The sequence below is a fragment of the Tenrec ecaudatus genome, unplaced genomic scaffold (genome assembly GCF_050624435.1).
Source record: "Tenrec ecaudatus isolate mTenEca1 unplaced genomic scaffold, mTenEca1.hap1 Scaffold_548, whole genome shotgun sequence".
In the NCBI taxonomy this organism is placed as follows: domain Eukaryota; kingdom Metazoa; phylum Chordata; class Mammalia; order Afrosoricida; family Tenrecidae; genus Tenrec; species Tenrec ecaudatus.
Window position 1 is genome coordinate 593570 of NW_027459459.1, and position 16330 is coordinate 609899.

The 16330-nt window shown below is 39.0% G+C and overlaps 1 protein-coding gene across 6 annotated transcripts in view; it reads right to left on the minus strand.

The window, feature by feature from the left end:
- LOC142436717 (thyrotropin-releasing hormone-degrading ectoenzyme-like) overlaps window positions 1-16330 on the minus strand; it is a 425143-nt gene that overhangs the window by 108025 nt on the left and 300788 nt on the right. Inside the window, exons 3-4 of one of the 6 annotated variants that reach the window (XM_075540201.1) lie at window positions 15082-15179; window positions 14524-14631 (exon numbers count right to left, since the gene is read on the minus strand). The exons of the other annotated variants lie outside the window; for them this stretch is intronic. Of the exons in view, the coding sequence (XP_075396316.1) occupies window positions 14524-14631; window positions 15082-15179 (206 nt within the window). The remainder of the gene's footprint in view (window positions 1-14523; window positions 14632-15081; window positions 15180-16330) is intronic. 6 annotated transcript variants of the gene reach the window in all.

Sequence of the window (16330 nt, forward strand, 5' to 3'; positions counted from 1 at the left end):
TATTTGTGGGGATACTTTCTGTTAGCAGCAGATCATCAGAATACTGCCTAATCAGACTGCATTGCCAGTTTTACTCTCACTCTCCATATATATATACACATATATATACATACATACATATATATCTATATATCTATATACAGATATATATATGTATATGTATATATATCTCCTCCACTCTTCTGTCAGTTGGTTGTCCTATAATGGTTTGTGTATTGTTATGATGCTGGAAGCTCTGTTACCAGAATTTCAAATACCAGCAGGATTGCCCATGGTGGACAGGTTTCAGTGAAGCTTCTAGACTAAGACAGACAAGGAAGAGGGGCCTGCCAGTCCACTTCCAAAAATTACTGAAAGAAAACCTTATGGAGCACAAGAGAACACTGACTGACTAATGTGTTTTGGACACACTATCAGTGGACAATTGCTAGAGGAAGACATCATATTTGATGAAATAGAGGGACATGGAAGATCCTTATTGAGGCAGATTGACCTAATCGCTGCAACAATGGACTTCAACATTCAGGAATGTGTGACAATGGTGCAAGATCAGACAGCACTCCATTCCATTTCATATAAGGTCTCCATGGATCACAGTAGACTTGATGGCACTCTCTATATGTTTGTCTTCAGTGACTTCCCATAGGTCTGCTCTGCCTGGCAGCCTCTATTCTTCATGCTTCCAAATGGGGAGCACAACAGGTCCATAGTCACTGATATTACCCTCAATCCCCAGGTCAAGTAAGGAGGCATGAAAATAACTATGTTGTTCTCTTTGCCTTGTCTCTCTTCCTTTTCCCCTCCTCCAACAGGGCTAGAGGGGGTAAATACTTACCTTGCAGTCTAGAAGAGAATTTCTTCCACACCAAAATCTTCTCCTTCCTCAAAAGGCACATACATGCTTTTCTCCTTGTTTTGAATTAAAATGGCAGATGGGATGGTAGGAAAGAAAATGAACTAGTCTAACAGAATGGCCAAACAGATTTACCTTCCACATAAGAATGTAAATAACTCCTCAATCTTGTTATAGAGTCATGATATGATGAGCTCCATCAAAGCAGAGTAGAACACCACGGAGGTCAGACCAGAAAGACCATATTGAGTTGATTTTGTATGAGAGATTCTAGTTGCTAATTATACTTTTCATAACAGACAGATGGCAGGTATAGAAGCACAGACTTAAAATGTCTTTATCTAATTCCCTGCCTAAATATATGTTTGCAATATGGTCTTCAAAGGGAATACTTTCTTTACCTTAAATTCCATTTCTTTTTCCGCTCTTTTATGTAATTTTATTGAAGTATCATTGATGTACAATAAACCATAGTGTGTTTTGCTCTTTGAGGTTTTTAAAAAGAATCATTTTATTGGGGGCTCCTACAACTCTTATCACAATCTATACATACATCCACTGTGTACATTTGTTGCCATCATCATTCTCAAAACATTTGCTTTCTACTTGAGCCCTTGGTAGTAGCTCCTCATTTCCCCTCCTTCCCCCTCCCCCTCCCTCATGGACCCTTGATAATTTATAAATTATTATTCTGTCCTATCTTACACTGTTCGACATCTACCTTCACCCACTTTTTTGTTGTCCCTCCCTCATGGAGGAGGTTATATGTAGATCCTTGTATTCAGATCCCTCTTTCTACCCCACCTTTCCTCCATCCTCCTGTTATTGCTACTCTCAGCACTGGTCCTGAAGGGGTCATCTGTCCTGGTTTCCCTGTGTTTCCAGTTCCTATATGGACCAGTGTATATTCTCTGGTCTAGCCAGGTTTGTAAGGTAGAATTGGGATCATGATAGTGGGCGCGGTAGAATTTAGGAACGAGAGGAAAGTTATATGTTTCATCGTTGCTACACTGCATCCTGATTGGCTCATCTCCTCCCAGCGACCCTTCTGTAAGGGGTTGTCCAGTTGCCTACAGATAGATCTTGGATCCCCTAACTGTACCCCCCCTCATTCACAATGATATGATTTTTTTTGTTCTTTCATGCCTGATACCTGATCCCTTCTGCATCTTGTGATCACACAGGCTGGTGTGCTTCTTTCATGTGCACTTTATTGGTTCTGAGTTAGATGGCCACTTGTTAACCTTCTAGTCTTTACAACCCTAGACTCTTTATCTTTTGATAGCTGGCTCCATAAGCTTTCTTCACCTCATTTATTTATACACCCACCTTTTGTCTTGAGTGATTGTGTCGGGAAGGTGACCATCATGGAATACCAGTTCCTTAAATTCCATATCTATAGGCTTAAGTCTTACCCACAGGAAGCTTATTTTTATTTTATCCCTTGAACAAAATCTTGCAATAATTTTCTCTTTTTGGGTAAGTCCATCCTCAATCACATATCCTTTAACATTTACAAGAATTTATCTGTAGCCAACCCCATTTACATAGTCTCATTCATGCTATTTCCACAATAATTGTAATAACCCTATTTTTTAGAATCGGCAGAAAGCATCAGCATTAATATCCCATTGCCACTGAGTTGATTTCAACTCATGGGTACCTTATAGGACAGAATAGTATTGCCTCATGGGTTTCCAAGGCTGAAAAAAAAATCTCTTTATTGTGAGTTGGGTGAAAGTTTACAGAATACATCCGTTTTCCATTTGACAGTTCACACATATTTTGCTTCATGATATTGACTGCAATCTGCTCAACGTAATATCACTTATCGCAGTTCCTCCTTGTATCTCCTGTTTCCATTCCCCTTCTTTCCTGACCCTTCTGAACTTTATCTTTGAATAAATTATATCCTTTTGATTCAAATAGTTGATTAGTGTTACTTTTTATCTTATAGATCTACCTATTGTTTGGCTGAAGATTGAGCCAAGGGAGTGAGTTCAGTTCCAGAACTGAAGGTGCCTAAGGACAACAGTCTTGTGGGTTCCAAGAATCTCTCTCTGAGCAATACCCCTGAACTTTTAAAATAAGTTTAAACTTTGTTGCACATATTTCTCCTATTCTATCCCAAAATTCCAAAGTAAACTCATTATCATTGTGTTGAAGCTGACTCAAAGAGACCCTACAAGATAGAATAGAACTTCACCCTTTGATTTTCCAAGGCTTAAAACTTTACCAGAGCAGACAAACTCATATTTCTCACATGGAGCAACTGATAGGGTAGAACCACTTACTTTGTGGTTAGGAGCTCAATGAGGAGTCCACTCTGCCATTAGAGCTCGTTTAGAATGCTATCCAGGATTCCCTAATGCTATCCCTCTCAGATCAGTTGGTAGTGGTAATAAATGTAAATCTTAAGGGGGTCAGACTTCCACATCGTAACTCTTCCTTGGGGAAGATGGTGGGTTTGAACTGCTGATTGATTAGCCCTTAAGTGCTTAATTACTGCCTCACCAGGGTTCTCCTTAACATCAGAACAGTGGACACTTATTGGTTTATCTTTCTGGTCTCTGTTCCCTAAAAATTGCACTTCATCCACAGGGTTTTCTTCCACAACACACAGCTGCTAGTGTTTTTGGTTTGTTTTTCCACATGACTTCACCTTCCTGGTCAAAGCTGATTTGTCCAGGGCTAAACACACAATGAAAACATAGCCATATTTGCACACTACAAAATTTGAAGTGAGACAGCAAGCTATTTGTTGAGTTTTTTGAATGACAGAAGTCTAAAAGGAAGTGTTGTGATACAGGAAACAGTGAGTTTTGATGTCCAGGATTTATACTGGGGACCCAGTTGGAACTCCGAATGACTATTCAAAGTGATGGTATGAATCCTCCTCTTCCATGACCTACACATATAATAGATATAACCACTATGTCCATGATTTGACAAATGTCTTATGTGATTGAATTTGGGTTCCCCATAGGATTAGATCCTGAGACAAAGGTTTTAATTAAGCCATTTGGGGGGAGATATCAATAAGGAAATGGGAAATAGAAAAGGGAAAGAAGGCAGCCAATGAAAAGTACATTATCAAACAATTTAAAATTGTGAGCAACTGGAGGTTAATCTTACTGGAGACACTCTAGAAAATCCACTAGTTATTCTGCCCAGAATGGGAGGGAGTGTGGCTATTTGTCCAACAACTCCTATGGGTCATTGGTTAAGGGTTACTCCAGGAAGCAAGAATTAACTCCACAACCTCCTAAGCCATGCATGCTCAGGTACAGTGGTCTACAGAAACTAGAGAAAGCAAGAAGAGAGATGTGCTGGCCATTCAGAATTAGGCTAGCATGCCAAGTTGTCAGACATGTCAGGTTCTTGCACTATCATAACTTGTGAGATATACCACTGGTATTTCAAATACAAGCATAGTTACCCGTGGTGGAAAATTTTCAGAAAAGCTTACAAGCTAAATAGACTAGAAAGAATAACCTGCCAATCTACATCTGAAAAAAATAGTGGTGTTTGTGGAGCACATTGATAGCAGTGGAATATTGTTTCATATAGTGCAGGATGATGAACCCCTCAAGTTGGAAGACACTCAAAATATAATTGGGGAAGAGCTGTCTCCTCAAATAGAGTTGACCTTAGTGATATAAAGTTTTCAGGACCTATATTTGTTGATGTGGCAATGACTCAAAATGAGACGAAACAGCAGTACTGCAATAACCACTAACAAGAAGATGGGATGCATGAAATATGGATCTAGAAAAATTGGAAGGCATGAAAAAATGGAACACATAAAGATGAAACACTCTAGGTGATATTGAACTGAAATAGACTGCTATTGGCCATTATGAATGTCATAATAATATGGTTTACATACCAGAGTAACAAATTTGAAAGGAATGGATGACTTTCATGTTAAAAAAGAGAATGTTTCAACATCGATTCCAATGTTCACCATTGTTAGGTGTAGGATATATTACACCTACAAGGATGAATAATTAACAAAGTTATTATTCAAATTTACACACCAACCACTAATGCTAACAATAAAGCCATTGAGGATTTTTACCAACCTTTTCAGTCTGAAATTGATGAGACATGCAATCAAGATTACTGATGACTTGAATGCAAAAATTGGACACTAAGGAGGAGGATCACTAGTTAGAAAATATGGCCATGGGGATGGAAGCCACATGGGAGATCTCATGATAGAATTTTCCAATAAGGATGGCTTATTGATTGAACATTTATTTTTCAGTGATGTAAACAGTAACCATAGACATGGATCATGTATATTGGATAGAAATACACAGGAATTATATCAACTACATCTGTTGAAATAAACTACTATATATACTCGAGTATAACCCAAGGCAACTAATTTTACCCCCCAAAGCTGGGGTGCTTTTTCAGCATAAAAAATGTGCTGAAAAAAACTCGGATTATACTCAAGTATTTACGGTATAAAGAAGTTTAATATCATCAGTCACGAGACTGGAGACCAACTGTGGAACAAACCATCAATGGCAAATTCAACTCGAATTCAAATAAAATTAAAACAAGTCCCCAAGAGTCAAAGTATGAATTTGAGTATATCTCATCTAAATTAGAGGATATTTCAAGAAGAAAGTTGACACATTGAACACAAATCACCTGAGATGATAGGATTTCTGCAATAATATCAAGAACATCATAAATAAAGAAATTCAAAGATAATTAAAAAGATAGAAACTAAATAAAAGACAAAATGGATGTCACCTTGAATGTGGAGTAGCTGAAGCCAATGAAAGAAATGATGAAGTACGAAAAAGAGAGAGAGAGAAATATAGAAATAATTGATGAAGTAAAGACGCTGAATAAAGAAGCTGAACATAAAATTTCAAAGGGGAATTCAAAAAGATGGAATAAAGAATTATATGAAAAGGTGCAAAGACCTGGAATTAGGACAGCAAAAATGAAAAGCATGTGCATTTCACTAGCTGAAAAAATGGAAGAGAAATTCAAAATACAGAATTACACAGATAGCATCAAAAGAAGATGAAAGGGATTCACTGACCACAGGAAGCCCCGGCTCCACAGCGCTGAGTCCAGAAGACCAAGATAGCATAGGGTTCTCACTGCAGATTGCTCTGAAAGTGCTCACAGTAGTAGGCCCTGGATCAACTGGGGAAAATGTAGAACTCAAAATAAGAAGACTAACCTTAGGATATGAAAGGCACTAGTGGAATTCCCATTTGACACCTGACCTCACCTCCATGGCTCAACTTTCAGCCCCCAAATAGGAGACCTATACTGTCAACGATGTACAATTCAGAGCCCAGCATTTGTCAGGGAGTTACTCAGAAGGCAGGAAGGAATGAGAATGAAAGACCAATGGAAACGGCAAACAAAGGGAGGCAATAGGAAAAGTAGTATTGCATTGTAGGTATTGCAATCAATATCATAAAACATTGCATGAATTGTAAGGAAAATCAATTTACTCTGTAGATTTTCCCTCACATGACAATCAAGACAGTGTAAAAAGAAAATAAGTCACATGACCGAGTACACTGGTAGATCTTGCTGAAGATCAATTTCCAGTGTTAAAAGATGTCACTTTGAGGAATAAGGCACAGCTGAGCCCTAGTGGTATAGTGGTTACAAACATAATGCGTCAGAACCAACCCAGTTGGGTTGCTCAACACAAGATCAGCAGTTCTGCTCCCATACAAAGTTCCAGTATTGGAAACCCACAGGGATATCTCTCCCCTGTCCTATAGAGTTGCTAAGGGTTGGAATCAACTTGATGGCAGTGAACTGGATGTAAGCCAGGCTGACTAGAGACACAAATCAAGTGCCACTCATATATGTGCAATAAATAGTTTTCTTTCAAGAAGTCACTATAGTATTTCTATTTCAAGGAAATATCCCAGGCCAGTCCAACTCAAGTCCATAAGTCCAACACTAGCCCATAAGTTCCTTTCCAACTTACGCAGTTACATGCAATGATGTACTGCTTGTTTTATGGAAACTAGGCATGGTTTTATATTTCTCGTTCCTCTCACTGACTGTTGTCTAGTGTAGGCTGATCCACATCAGGCCCGCAGTATGGGGTCCAAGCGTCGCTGTGAGTGGCTGAGGCTGTAACTGTTGATAACAGGGACTCTGGTGGCCTCGTGGTTAGCCGTTGGCTGCCATCCGCAAGGTCAGCAGGGGAAATTGTCAGCAAATCTGCAGAGGAACGATGAGGCTGTCTACTCCCGTCGTGGTCTTGGAAACTCCCGCGAGAGTTCTGCGCTGTCCTACAGGCTGGCTGTGACTCAGCATCACCTTGAAGGCAGGGATGGGCAGTTTAAGGGAGTAGAAAGCCCCGTCTTTCTCCCTCAGAGTGGTTAGTGATTTCAAACCGCTGACACTGTGAATCACAGCCCAACGTGTAACCACTACGCCGCCAGTGTTCCTGACTCATGGATCACAAAATTCTTAACACACGGCCTTGGTGGCCCTGCCCGTTTTTTCATTACTGCCTTACAGTCTGTATTTACTTTGGTCAAAATGCTGGTGCCAGCGACCGAGCACTGAAGTGGCAGTTACGGCGAATGTATATAAGGACTCTACCCTGTGATGATCTGGAGTGGATCAGTGCATTGTGGGAAGACCAGAACAAGCAGTGCAAGGGGAGGGAGAAGACGACCTCCTTACAGGAAACATGGACAATAAGGTGGAATCTTGGTTTCAGAAGGACCACACATAAGCTTCCCGCCCTGATCATACACAGGTCCCAGTGCAAAGAGCCCTTTGTGTCCCTATCTTTCTGTTCTCACCCAAGGATCTCAGCTGATGAACAGCGATCAGTCACAAGGAAAGAGCTTATCTATTCTCTGAGATAAGAGGAGCCACTCCTGATGGAGGGGCAGGGACCACAGATAGCAACGAATTAAGGCGAGCAAAGCAGCAGACATAACGCTTACCTGCAAGTCAGGCCACCTCTCTAAAAGTTGGAGAAAAACTAAAGCTCCCCCCACTGCTCATAATGGAGAATTCCTAAGATAATATTTTGTTTTTGTTAGTCCTTGTAAACCTAAAATCTTATAAAACTAAAAAAAAAAATCAAACGCACTGCCATGGAGTCAATGCCAGCCCAGAGCCCCCTGTGGGTTTGCTGTGGGAGCAGAGAGCCCATTCTTTCTCCCCGACTTGTGGGAGAGCTCGTGGGGGAGTTCTGAAAATCTTCTGAAAGGAGGCTATTCGAATGCGGACGCCTAGACAGTGCGAACATATGCCCTGTTCACTCACCCAACCATTGATGTAAAAACACGTCCCGTGGCACTGCCCGCACAGGCCCTGTGACCTGCTCCTTGGAGCGAAGACAAGCAAGACACCCCCCGGAGCAGTTTGCTTTGTAACATGCGGGGTTGCCAGGAGGCAGAGCCCAAGGAAAGTCAGATAAATCACTGCCCTGGCACTGGGCTCACACTGGCCCTGCAGGCAGCCAGGACCACCCTCACGGCTTCCGAGGCGGGAAATCTCTGCAGGAGTAGAAAGTACGGTCTTTCTTCCTTGGAGCGGCTGGTGGTTTCCCACGGCTGACCTTGCAGGCAGCCCGGCGACAGGGTCCCACCACGCGGCCAGGGCTCCCAAAGAATCGGAACGAATGCATTCAGTGACGGTTACTGTTCATACTTCACCATTAAAAATCACATCGTCAGTATGTTAATGAAAGTTCACCCAACAGCAATAACAATCCCCATATTGATGCCCTGGGGGATTCAAAGTAAGCAGAGGGTAACTCTGAACAGTGTCAGGTATGAAATAGGCATTCTGTCATATGACTCTGATGACGTGAGTTATTGGTAATTATACCGCTATGCTCTAAATAAGGGAACTAAGGAACCTTCTTTAGAAGAACAATTCCATTGTGATCACCAGTGTCGATGACACTGGAGGCAGAAACCTTTACCCACCGCAGTCGTCCCCAAAGTGTGGCCGTTGGGGGCAACGACAACTGGTATTTCCACATGCCTCCATGTCCCGTTCCATCTACTGATCCAGGAAGTCTAGGAGTGGGGGGCGGCGCAGAATCAAGCAAGTCCTGGTAATTCTGAGATGACTTCACGTTTAAGGAACATTGGCTATGGGCATAACGTTGTTGCACATACTAATTGCAGGGAGTACTGGAGTTTGACTGTTGTTTTCTCAAACGATTTTTAAGTAAGCATATATTATTGCCACGTGATTATTTTATATACCATCACAGAATTGACTAAGACAACGTGGCAGGCTGAGGATGGAACTTGAGCTACACCACTTACGATGGTATAATCTTGGCAAATGACGTAATCCTTGTGGGCTTTTAATTTAGTAATCTGCAAAATGACATAAAATGATGAGATCTTGCACAGTCATTTCTATAAACAACTGATTGGAATAAACACTACAAAATCAAAACCTAGAGAGTAACGTTTATAAATCAAAAGAACACATGAATACATATGAGCCAAAATTCACTGCCTTCAGTCAACACATGCATGGGCCAACAATCTTTTGATGAATCTTCATCTTTTCTCTGCCAAAGCAGTTTTCAACATTAAACCCACTGCCGTTTAGTCAACCGTAGCTTCTCACAACACTATTTCGGGTTTCTGAGTCTGTCACTTTTGTGGGGGCAGGTCGCCTTACCTTTCTGCCGTGAAGTGGCCAGTAGGTTTGAAATGCCAACCTTGCAGTTGGAAACCCAATACCAGAGTCTTGGACTAGAGTCAGCATCTACTCTAGTTCTCTTTGCTTTTAAACTGTAACACCTCTTTTCCCTAATTACCCAATGGACAGGGAGCTGGTGATGCACTGGACTGCTAAGTGAAAGGTCCAGTTTCCAAAAGCACCGGGAAGCGAGGCCTAGTGCTGCCCTTGAGAAACTAAGCCACTGGAAACCTCCTGGACCACAACTCTACTCTCACACCTCTAAGGTCCTCATGAGGTGAAATAGAGTCGACTCAGTTGGATAATTACAAGCTACCAGGTACTATGCTGTTTCAGAGTACTTTTTACAAATAGAGTGAAGATACCAGTCATCAATTTCTGGGATAGGTGATCTATATTACTCTCCGTTAATTCTTTATATTTAATAGGCTTCAGGTTTTAAACTGTGCCTTTTAAAATTATTTTTAAAATAATACATTAGTACAAAATTAAAAGTCTGTGTTTTAGACAGGCATTTAATTTCTGGTTAAATTTATTATTCATCGAAAACCACATATTATCATATTGTGATTTCTATGTGGTTAATTGTACATCCCAATAGCATTCTAATTCAGAGATTTTACATTATAATGCATCTGCTGTAATAATGTTTCCCTATATTTTACCCAGCAATACTTAGGGCTATTATTTCTTGTTAATTTGCACCAACCAGTGAAAGAAACCAATTATTGTACCTTTTGTTATGCTTTTTGTACATATAAAAATGGATATCGTCTTTTCTATGCCTTTAACATTTATTTTAGAGTGAAATTTTCAGGGCTCACCAGCTCCTCTCATAGCTCATGTTTTCAAGATCTTTTTATCATTTGTATTGTTCTCCACTGTGTGCTTGGCACTCTGTCTCGTTTCTGAAATGTGGCATTCTGCTGAACTTCGTGTCCAAATCAGAGCCTAACCAGACCTGGATGTAACACAATCCATTTTCATGCATGGCATCGCCATTACAATTCCACACACTGTAACATTTGAATATTTTAACACGGATAAGAATGCTGGCTCATTCAATTTATCATCCACTGTACATCTTAAATTTTTCTCTCACATTTTCTCTCATTGCACTTTTGGGTGTCATTAGCCTCTCCTGAACTACTTTTTTTTTTTTTTGACACCATCAGTTTTCTGGAGTTTCATACCAGGGATTATACACCTGTCCCAATATATCCAGATTATGCTTCTTTGTAATGTAATGTCCACTCCACTGTCATGCAATTAATTTCAACACATAATAATCCTATAGGACAGAGTAGAACTTCCCGGTAAGACTTTCTTGTTTGTAATTGTTGTGGAAGTATATCAGCAAGTCTTTCTCCTACAGAGACCCTGACCCTGACCCTGAACCTAACCCTAACTACCCACTTCTCAGTTATTAGTAGAAAATATACCTGTATAGTATTCCTAACTTTTATGATTATGCTTTTTTACTTGTTACTTAAAAAATAGAATTAAACAAGAAAAAATAGAGCTGACTGATGTTTTGCTTCAGGTTCATTTAAAAAGAAACTATGCCATCCCCTTCATTGATTCAATTTAAGAAAGTTGAACTCAGCATCAGCAACCAGATTCTAGTATTGCTTTACTATTAAGCTGTCATCTGAAAAACACAGATTAAACCTCTGATCTTCACTCAGAGGTGGCTCAGTGGCGCCAGTGCCCTCACTGCAGGAGGTTACCTGTATATGCTGAGATCTGTCATCTGGTCGGTTGAGCAAATCTTAGTAAACACAGTTAGTTCCACTTAGCAGGTTTACTTGCCGACTTGCAAAAGCAAGCGATGCAAGAAGATATAAAAATGATGAAGGAAATGACAAAATCACCTTCATGCATTGGGTCCAAATTTAATTATTTCATTATGAATAAATGACAGAGTTATCAAAACTGAAATGAACTGACATATCAGAAGTGATGGTTTTTCACGTTCCCAACTGAGAAATCACCAGGATTATCCAGCTAAATGTCAACTCAGGTGTATTCCACCTGCAGCCCCCAACCACCTACCTCTACCACCCCCTAGTCACGCTCATGCGTCAGAGAGCAAGTCCTCTAAAGAAGGAAGGCATTTTACACCTTGTCTCTTGCTTAGTACTTGCTTTACTCATGTAGGAAAATTCTTTACTTGGAGCACTGCCTCTCTTTTTAATTTGAACTTCACTTTTTTCTTTGCTTTCCCACCTGGCACTAAGAGGTGCTCAGTACAATATTATAAAACAGTACATTAAGAACCTGTATCTTTAAATGTAGGAAATGGTAATAGACTTAATTGTTTTCATAGAAACAGTGAAAGCAATGGTACAAGCCCAATTTTTGGTTTAAGGTAAAACTATATGATAATGTGAGTATATTCATTGAAGGGTCAAAAAGTAACCAACTCACAAGTTTTTTATAAGCTTAAAATTATATCAAGAATCTTTTTAAAAAATGAAAGTTTAAACTACAACTATCAACTCTAATAAAAGGCATGTATTGATTTTAAGTAGCTCTACATTTTATTTTTATAACCTAGTAATATGTAGTTGAATTGAAGGGCATGATAAGAAATACGGAGGAAAAAACTTCATTTAACATGTTCAGGTCAAATATAATAGTTTCCAGAGACTTAGCAAAAGGATTATCACTAGGAAAATATTTTTTAAATGAAGATTTTTTTTTTAGTTCTTCAGAAGACTGATGAAGCATTTAATCACTGTCATCAATTATATGATGGATCAATTGAGAGATATAATGATAAAATATTTTCCCTCATAGCTTAGTACAAGGCTCAAAATGATTAACTTAACTTAAAGGGAAAACAGAAAAATGCTAGGGGATATGAAATATTATGACAAATTACTAAATATTGCAGTGAAATATTTCCCTCAGCAACCTTTAAAACAGGATAGTTACCCTTTGAACTGGAGCCATTTAGATACTAAATTTAAACATAAGTAACTCCTGACAAGGAAAATGCCAGTTTGTTCCATAGCAGCTTATAGAGACTCTGCTGTTCTCTGTGCTCATCTGGAACGAGACCTTGCCTCTGCTGTCCATGATGGTCATCCCTGACTCACCTATGAGGCACAGGCGTCATCTCGATAAAGTCCTCTGACTCCCTATCCTGCCCTTCCCTTCTGACATTAATAAACACAGAGGCCAATGACTGGAGTGGGGCATGCGTTTGTAGTTCAATGTATGAAAAAAAGGAGTATGAAAATCTTTACAAATATGCTTACAGAAAGTTTAAACACTAGAGTAAGAAGATAAATGGATTTTTCTTTTATGCTTAATATTTCTTTCATTAATATTCAATTTTTTCTGAAAACAATTACATTAAATTACTTTAACCACATATTATGCACTAGTGACCTGTTGGACTGTGAAATTTTCAGATAAGATACAAGTTCAAGGTCGCTGCCAGGGATCACTGAAAGAATAAAGATCTCCTTTCCATTTGTATTTTTTAATATTCATGTTTGTTGTGCTACTTTGCTTATAACATATGCAGATAAATGTTTCTGAAAGAATAACATGGTTTTATCAAGAGCCTTAATGAGATTCCCCCAATTTAATGATTTCCTTTCATGGAATGACGGCCAAGCTATCACAACTAGAAACAAGCCGGTGCTTTGCACAAGGGTAAATAAAAATGACTGCTATAAAACCATATAAATCTCATAAAACAAAAATATCAAAATGAAATCTTTATTAATAAAATATCAAAGTATAAGGCAGTTGTTGGTTCTTGACATAGTTCTACACACTCGTAAATCCAGTGTTTCCATCTCTCTAATTCTAAGGCTTTCCCAGTCCTTTGATTTACAGCCAGTCCAAACAGCATGCTAGGTAACCTGATGGGCTCAAATCATGCCCTTTTACATTCCCTTTGAAATTTGGGGACAAAGTGAAATCTCAAGGAGCAAAATCATGGCTGTTTGCTGGAAGGGGTAAATTTTCCCAAGAAAATTCTCATAATAGCCTCCTCCACCCCCAAAGAATTAGCAGGTGCATCATTCGGATGGAAAAATAATTCCTTGGGGCAAATTTCCTGGTCTTTTTTTTCACAGATGCTGTTTCCATTTTTTTTTCAGCTTCTTCCTAATAAGTCTTTGTAATTGTTCAGTGCCCTTCAAGAAAATCTATCAGAATTACTCTTTTGGGATAAAAAGTATGAATAAACAGTTGCCATAACCTTCTGGCTGATCGCTCTGTCTTGAATTTCAATGGGTTAATAGGGCCCCGCAAAAGCCACTGCCTTGACTGGACATTTTTCTTGACTGCACCTGACTGTCCTAATGAAGGAGCCTGGTGGCCTCGTAAGGTTTGCATTGAGCAGTAGTGTAAAGGCACGGGCTACTTTGAGGGAGAATGGTCTGATGAGGCTGTCTGCTTCCATAAACATCGACCGCTGGAAAACCCAGAGTCAATTCAGCCCCAGTGACCTTGTTAGTCAGAGCAGAACTGCCCCTGTAGGTTTCCAAGACTTTAACTCTTTATAGGAATAGGAAACCCCATCTCTCTTCCACCTATAAGCTTGCTAAACGTCAGAATTGACCGATGGCAGCGAGATGTGGTTGTTATCGTTTTTGTCTTCAGTCTAATGCCTTCATGAGACTAGGGTGAGTATTCAACTTAGAGAACTCCTCTATAGCACTGATGGCAGGGACATGTTGTTTTGGATGGACCCAAGTATGCATGAGCTGAAACACTAGGAACAATACTTGTTGACTTAGCTTCATTCCTGAAACATAAGGGTATAAATTAAGAAAGATAGCCTAAAACTTGAAATATATTGTTATTTTCAAGCCATTGTATTTGAAACTATGAACCAGAACAAACATCCCTTTGCTTTCTCTCTAATACTTCAGCATTGAAAATGGAATGCATCAACTGAGACTCTGAAAGCAGTTTGAAATCATCTGAGCAACACAGGACTGTTTTCAATTTACCTGTTCCTGTTGCTGGAAATCCAATCTGATATAAGTGTTGATGCCTGTTGGTGACAGTGCTTGTTACCAAAACTGCACACCAGCATTATAACCTCTCTGCGTAGTTCTCTAGACGGCATTAAAAGGAAGAAAAATGAAATGAAACAGCAGTGTTACTGTCTGAAGAGAAAGTCGGGGCAACATTAAATAAACAGTTGGTTAGTAAAGAATGAACATAAAGATAGATGCTTTTTAGATTCTGAAATTACAAACTACTTGTGAAGAGACAATTAAGCAGAGATCTATAAAAGTCAGATCTGGAATCAGTACACAGAGGAGGGTATAAGTCCATCTCACTACTTCATTAAGGCAGAGCTCACATTAAACATGGCAAGGACACCTGGGTCCTCGTGTCAAGCAATGGACCTGCTGCCCCGTAGCGATCCTCCCAGAAAACGGAAATGAAAGATCAAGCGTGAAAGAAAGATCATCTCATGCAGCTAAAACCACAATGCCACTAGTACGATTTTATTGTATAGCTCATGGAGAAACTGAAAGAATAATCAAATAATACAGTACTCGTGTTGGTAAGATGCTTGAACAAGGGATCCATTAAAATTATTTTTGGGCCATCCAAGTTTGAGATATGTTGTTGCCACTTGCTTCAAAATATATTCCTAAATGGAACAAGGAAGGTAGAAAGATGGTGTCAGCTTGAAACATCTCTATTCTGACCACTAAAATGTTATAATAACAAAAACACACTTTCTAAATATAGCTGCTTTCAAATAACACTGAAATTATGAGCACAATAACTTCCCAATTACAATGTTACTTAACTTAGCAATTCAAATACAGGACACACAGATCTAATACTATCAAAATTTGGAAGTCTACTTTTCCTATTGGACAAAAGAATGATTTATAACATTGACAATGTTTACAACCAAATGAATAAATAGTAACGTTGATGATACTTGGACTTGATATTCTATAAGAAATACTATATATCTATAAGATTTACTATAGATATGCTATAAGAACGTGAGCACATAACATTTATTTTCTACCAGTAGAATATACTTAAAGTATTATGTAGGCCCAGCCAGCCTACAGACTATTATTGTTGAACTGAAAGCCACAGAATGATCTTCAGTATAATTACATGGTATTTCAGAATCAACAATCGATTCAGCTAATGATATATTCAAAGCAATTTTTAACTTTTATTGAAAATGAAATGTCTGGCATCACACACTATTTAAAACTAAAAATTACACAAAAATGTGTGTTACTTTTACAAAAATTTCATTACAGTGTGTTTTGTTAAGGAAAAAAGAAAAGTATATGTCTTTCTCTAGTAGATATTATTTGTACCACAATGGAAACGCCACATTTCTTTGAGCGTCTGATGTAATAGTTGAGACAAAGCTAATGATAGCCATGGCACGATTGTCCCTGTCCACAAGTAACTAACCGGGGGCTTTCAATTTAGCTTAGGGTAAGAAAGAAGGACCTGTGATGGCTCTCTGACATTTAGAATGGCTTGAATAGCCAGTTTCATGACGTGGAAATATAGTTTCCAAATACGTAAGTTAGTCAGTATAGCCAATATGTCACAAGACGATTTTATAAGACAGAAACAGGCTCTTTGAAGGAGAGCAAAACAGTGAGCAAAGATAATAGACGGCACAGAAACGTATTGTCATATGCAAAGCCTCACAACTGATAGAAAATTTGGAAATCAAAAGCTTATTAACAGTCTTTAATCTGAATCTTATTTAAAGTGATGATTAAATTAGATTAGTTGGTGTTAGCAGTGCAATTT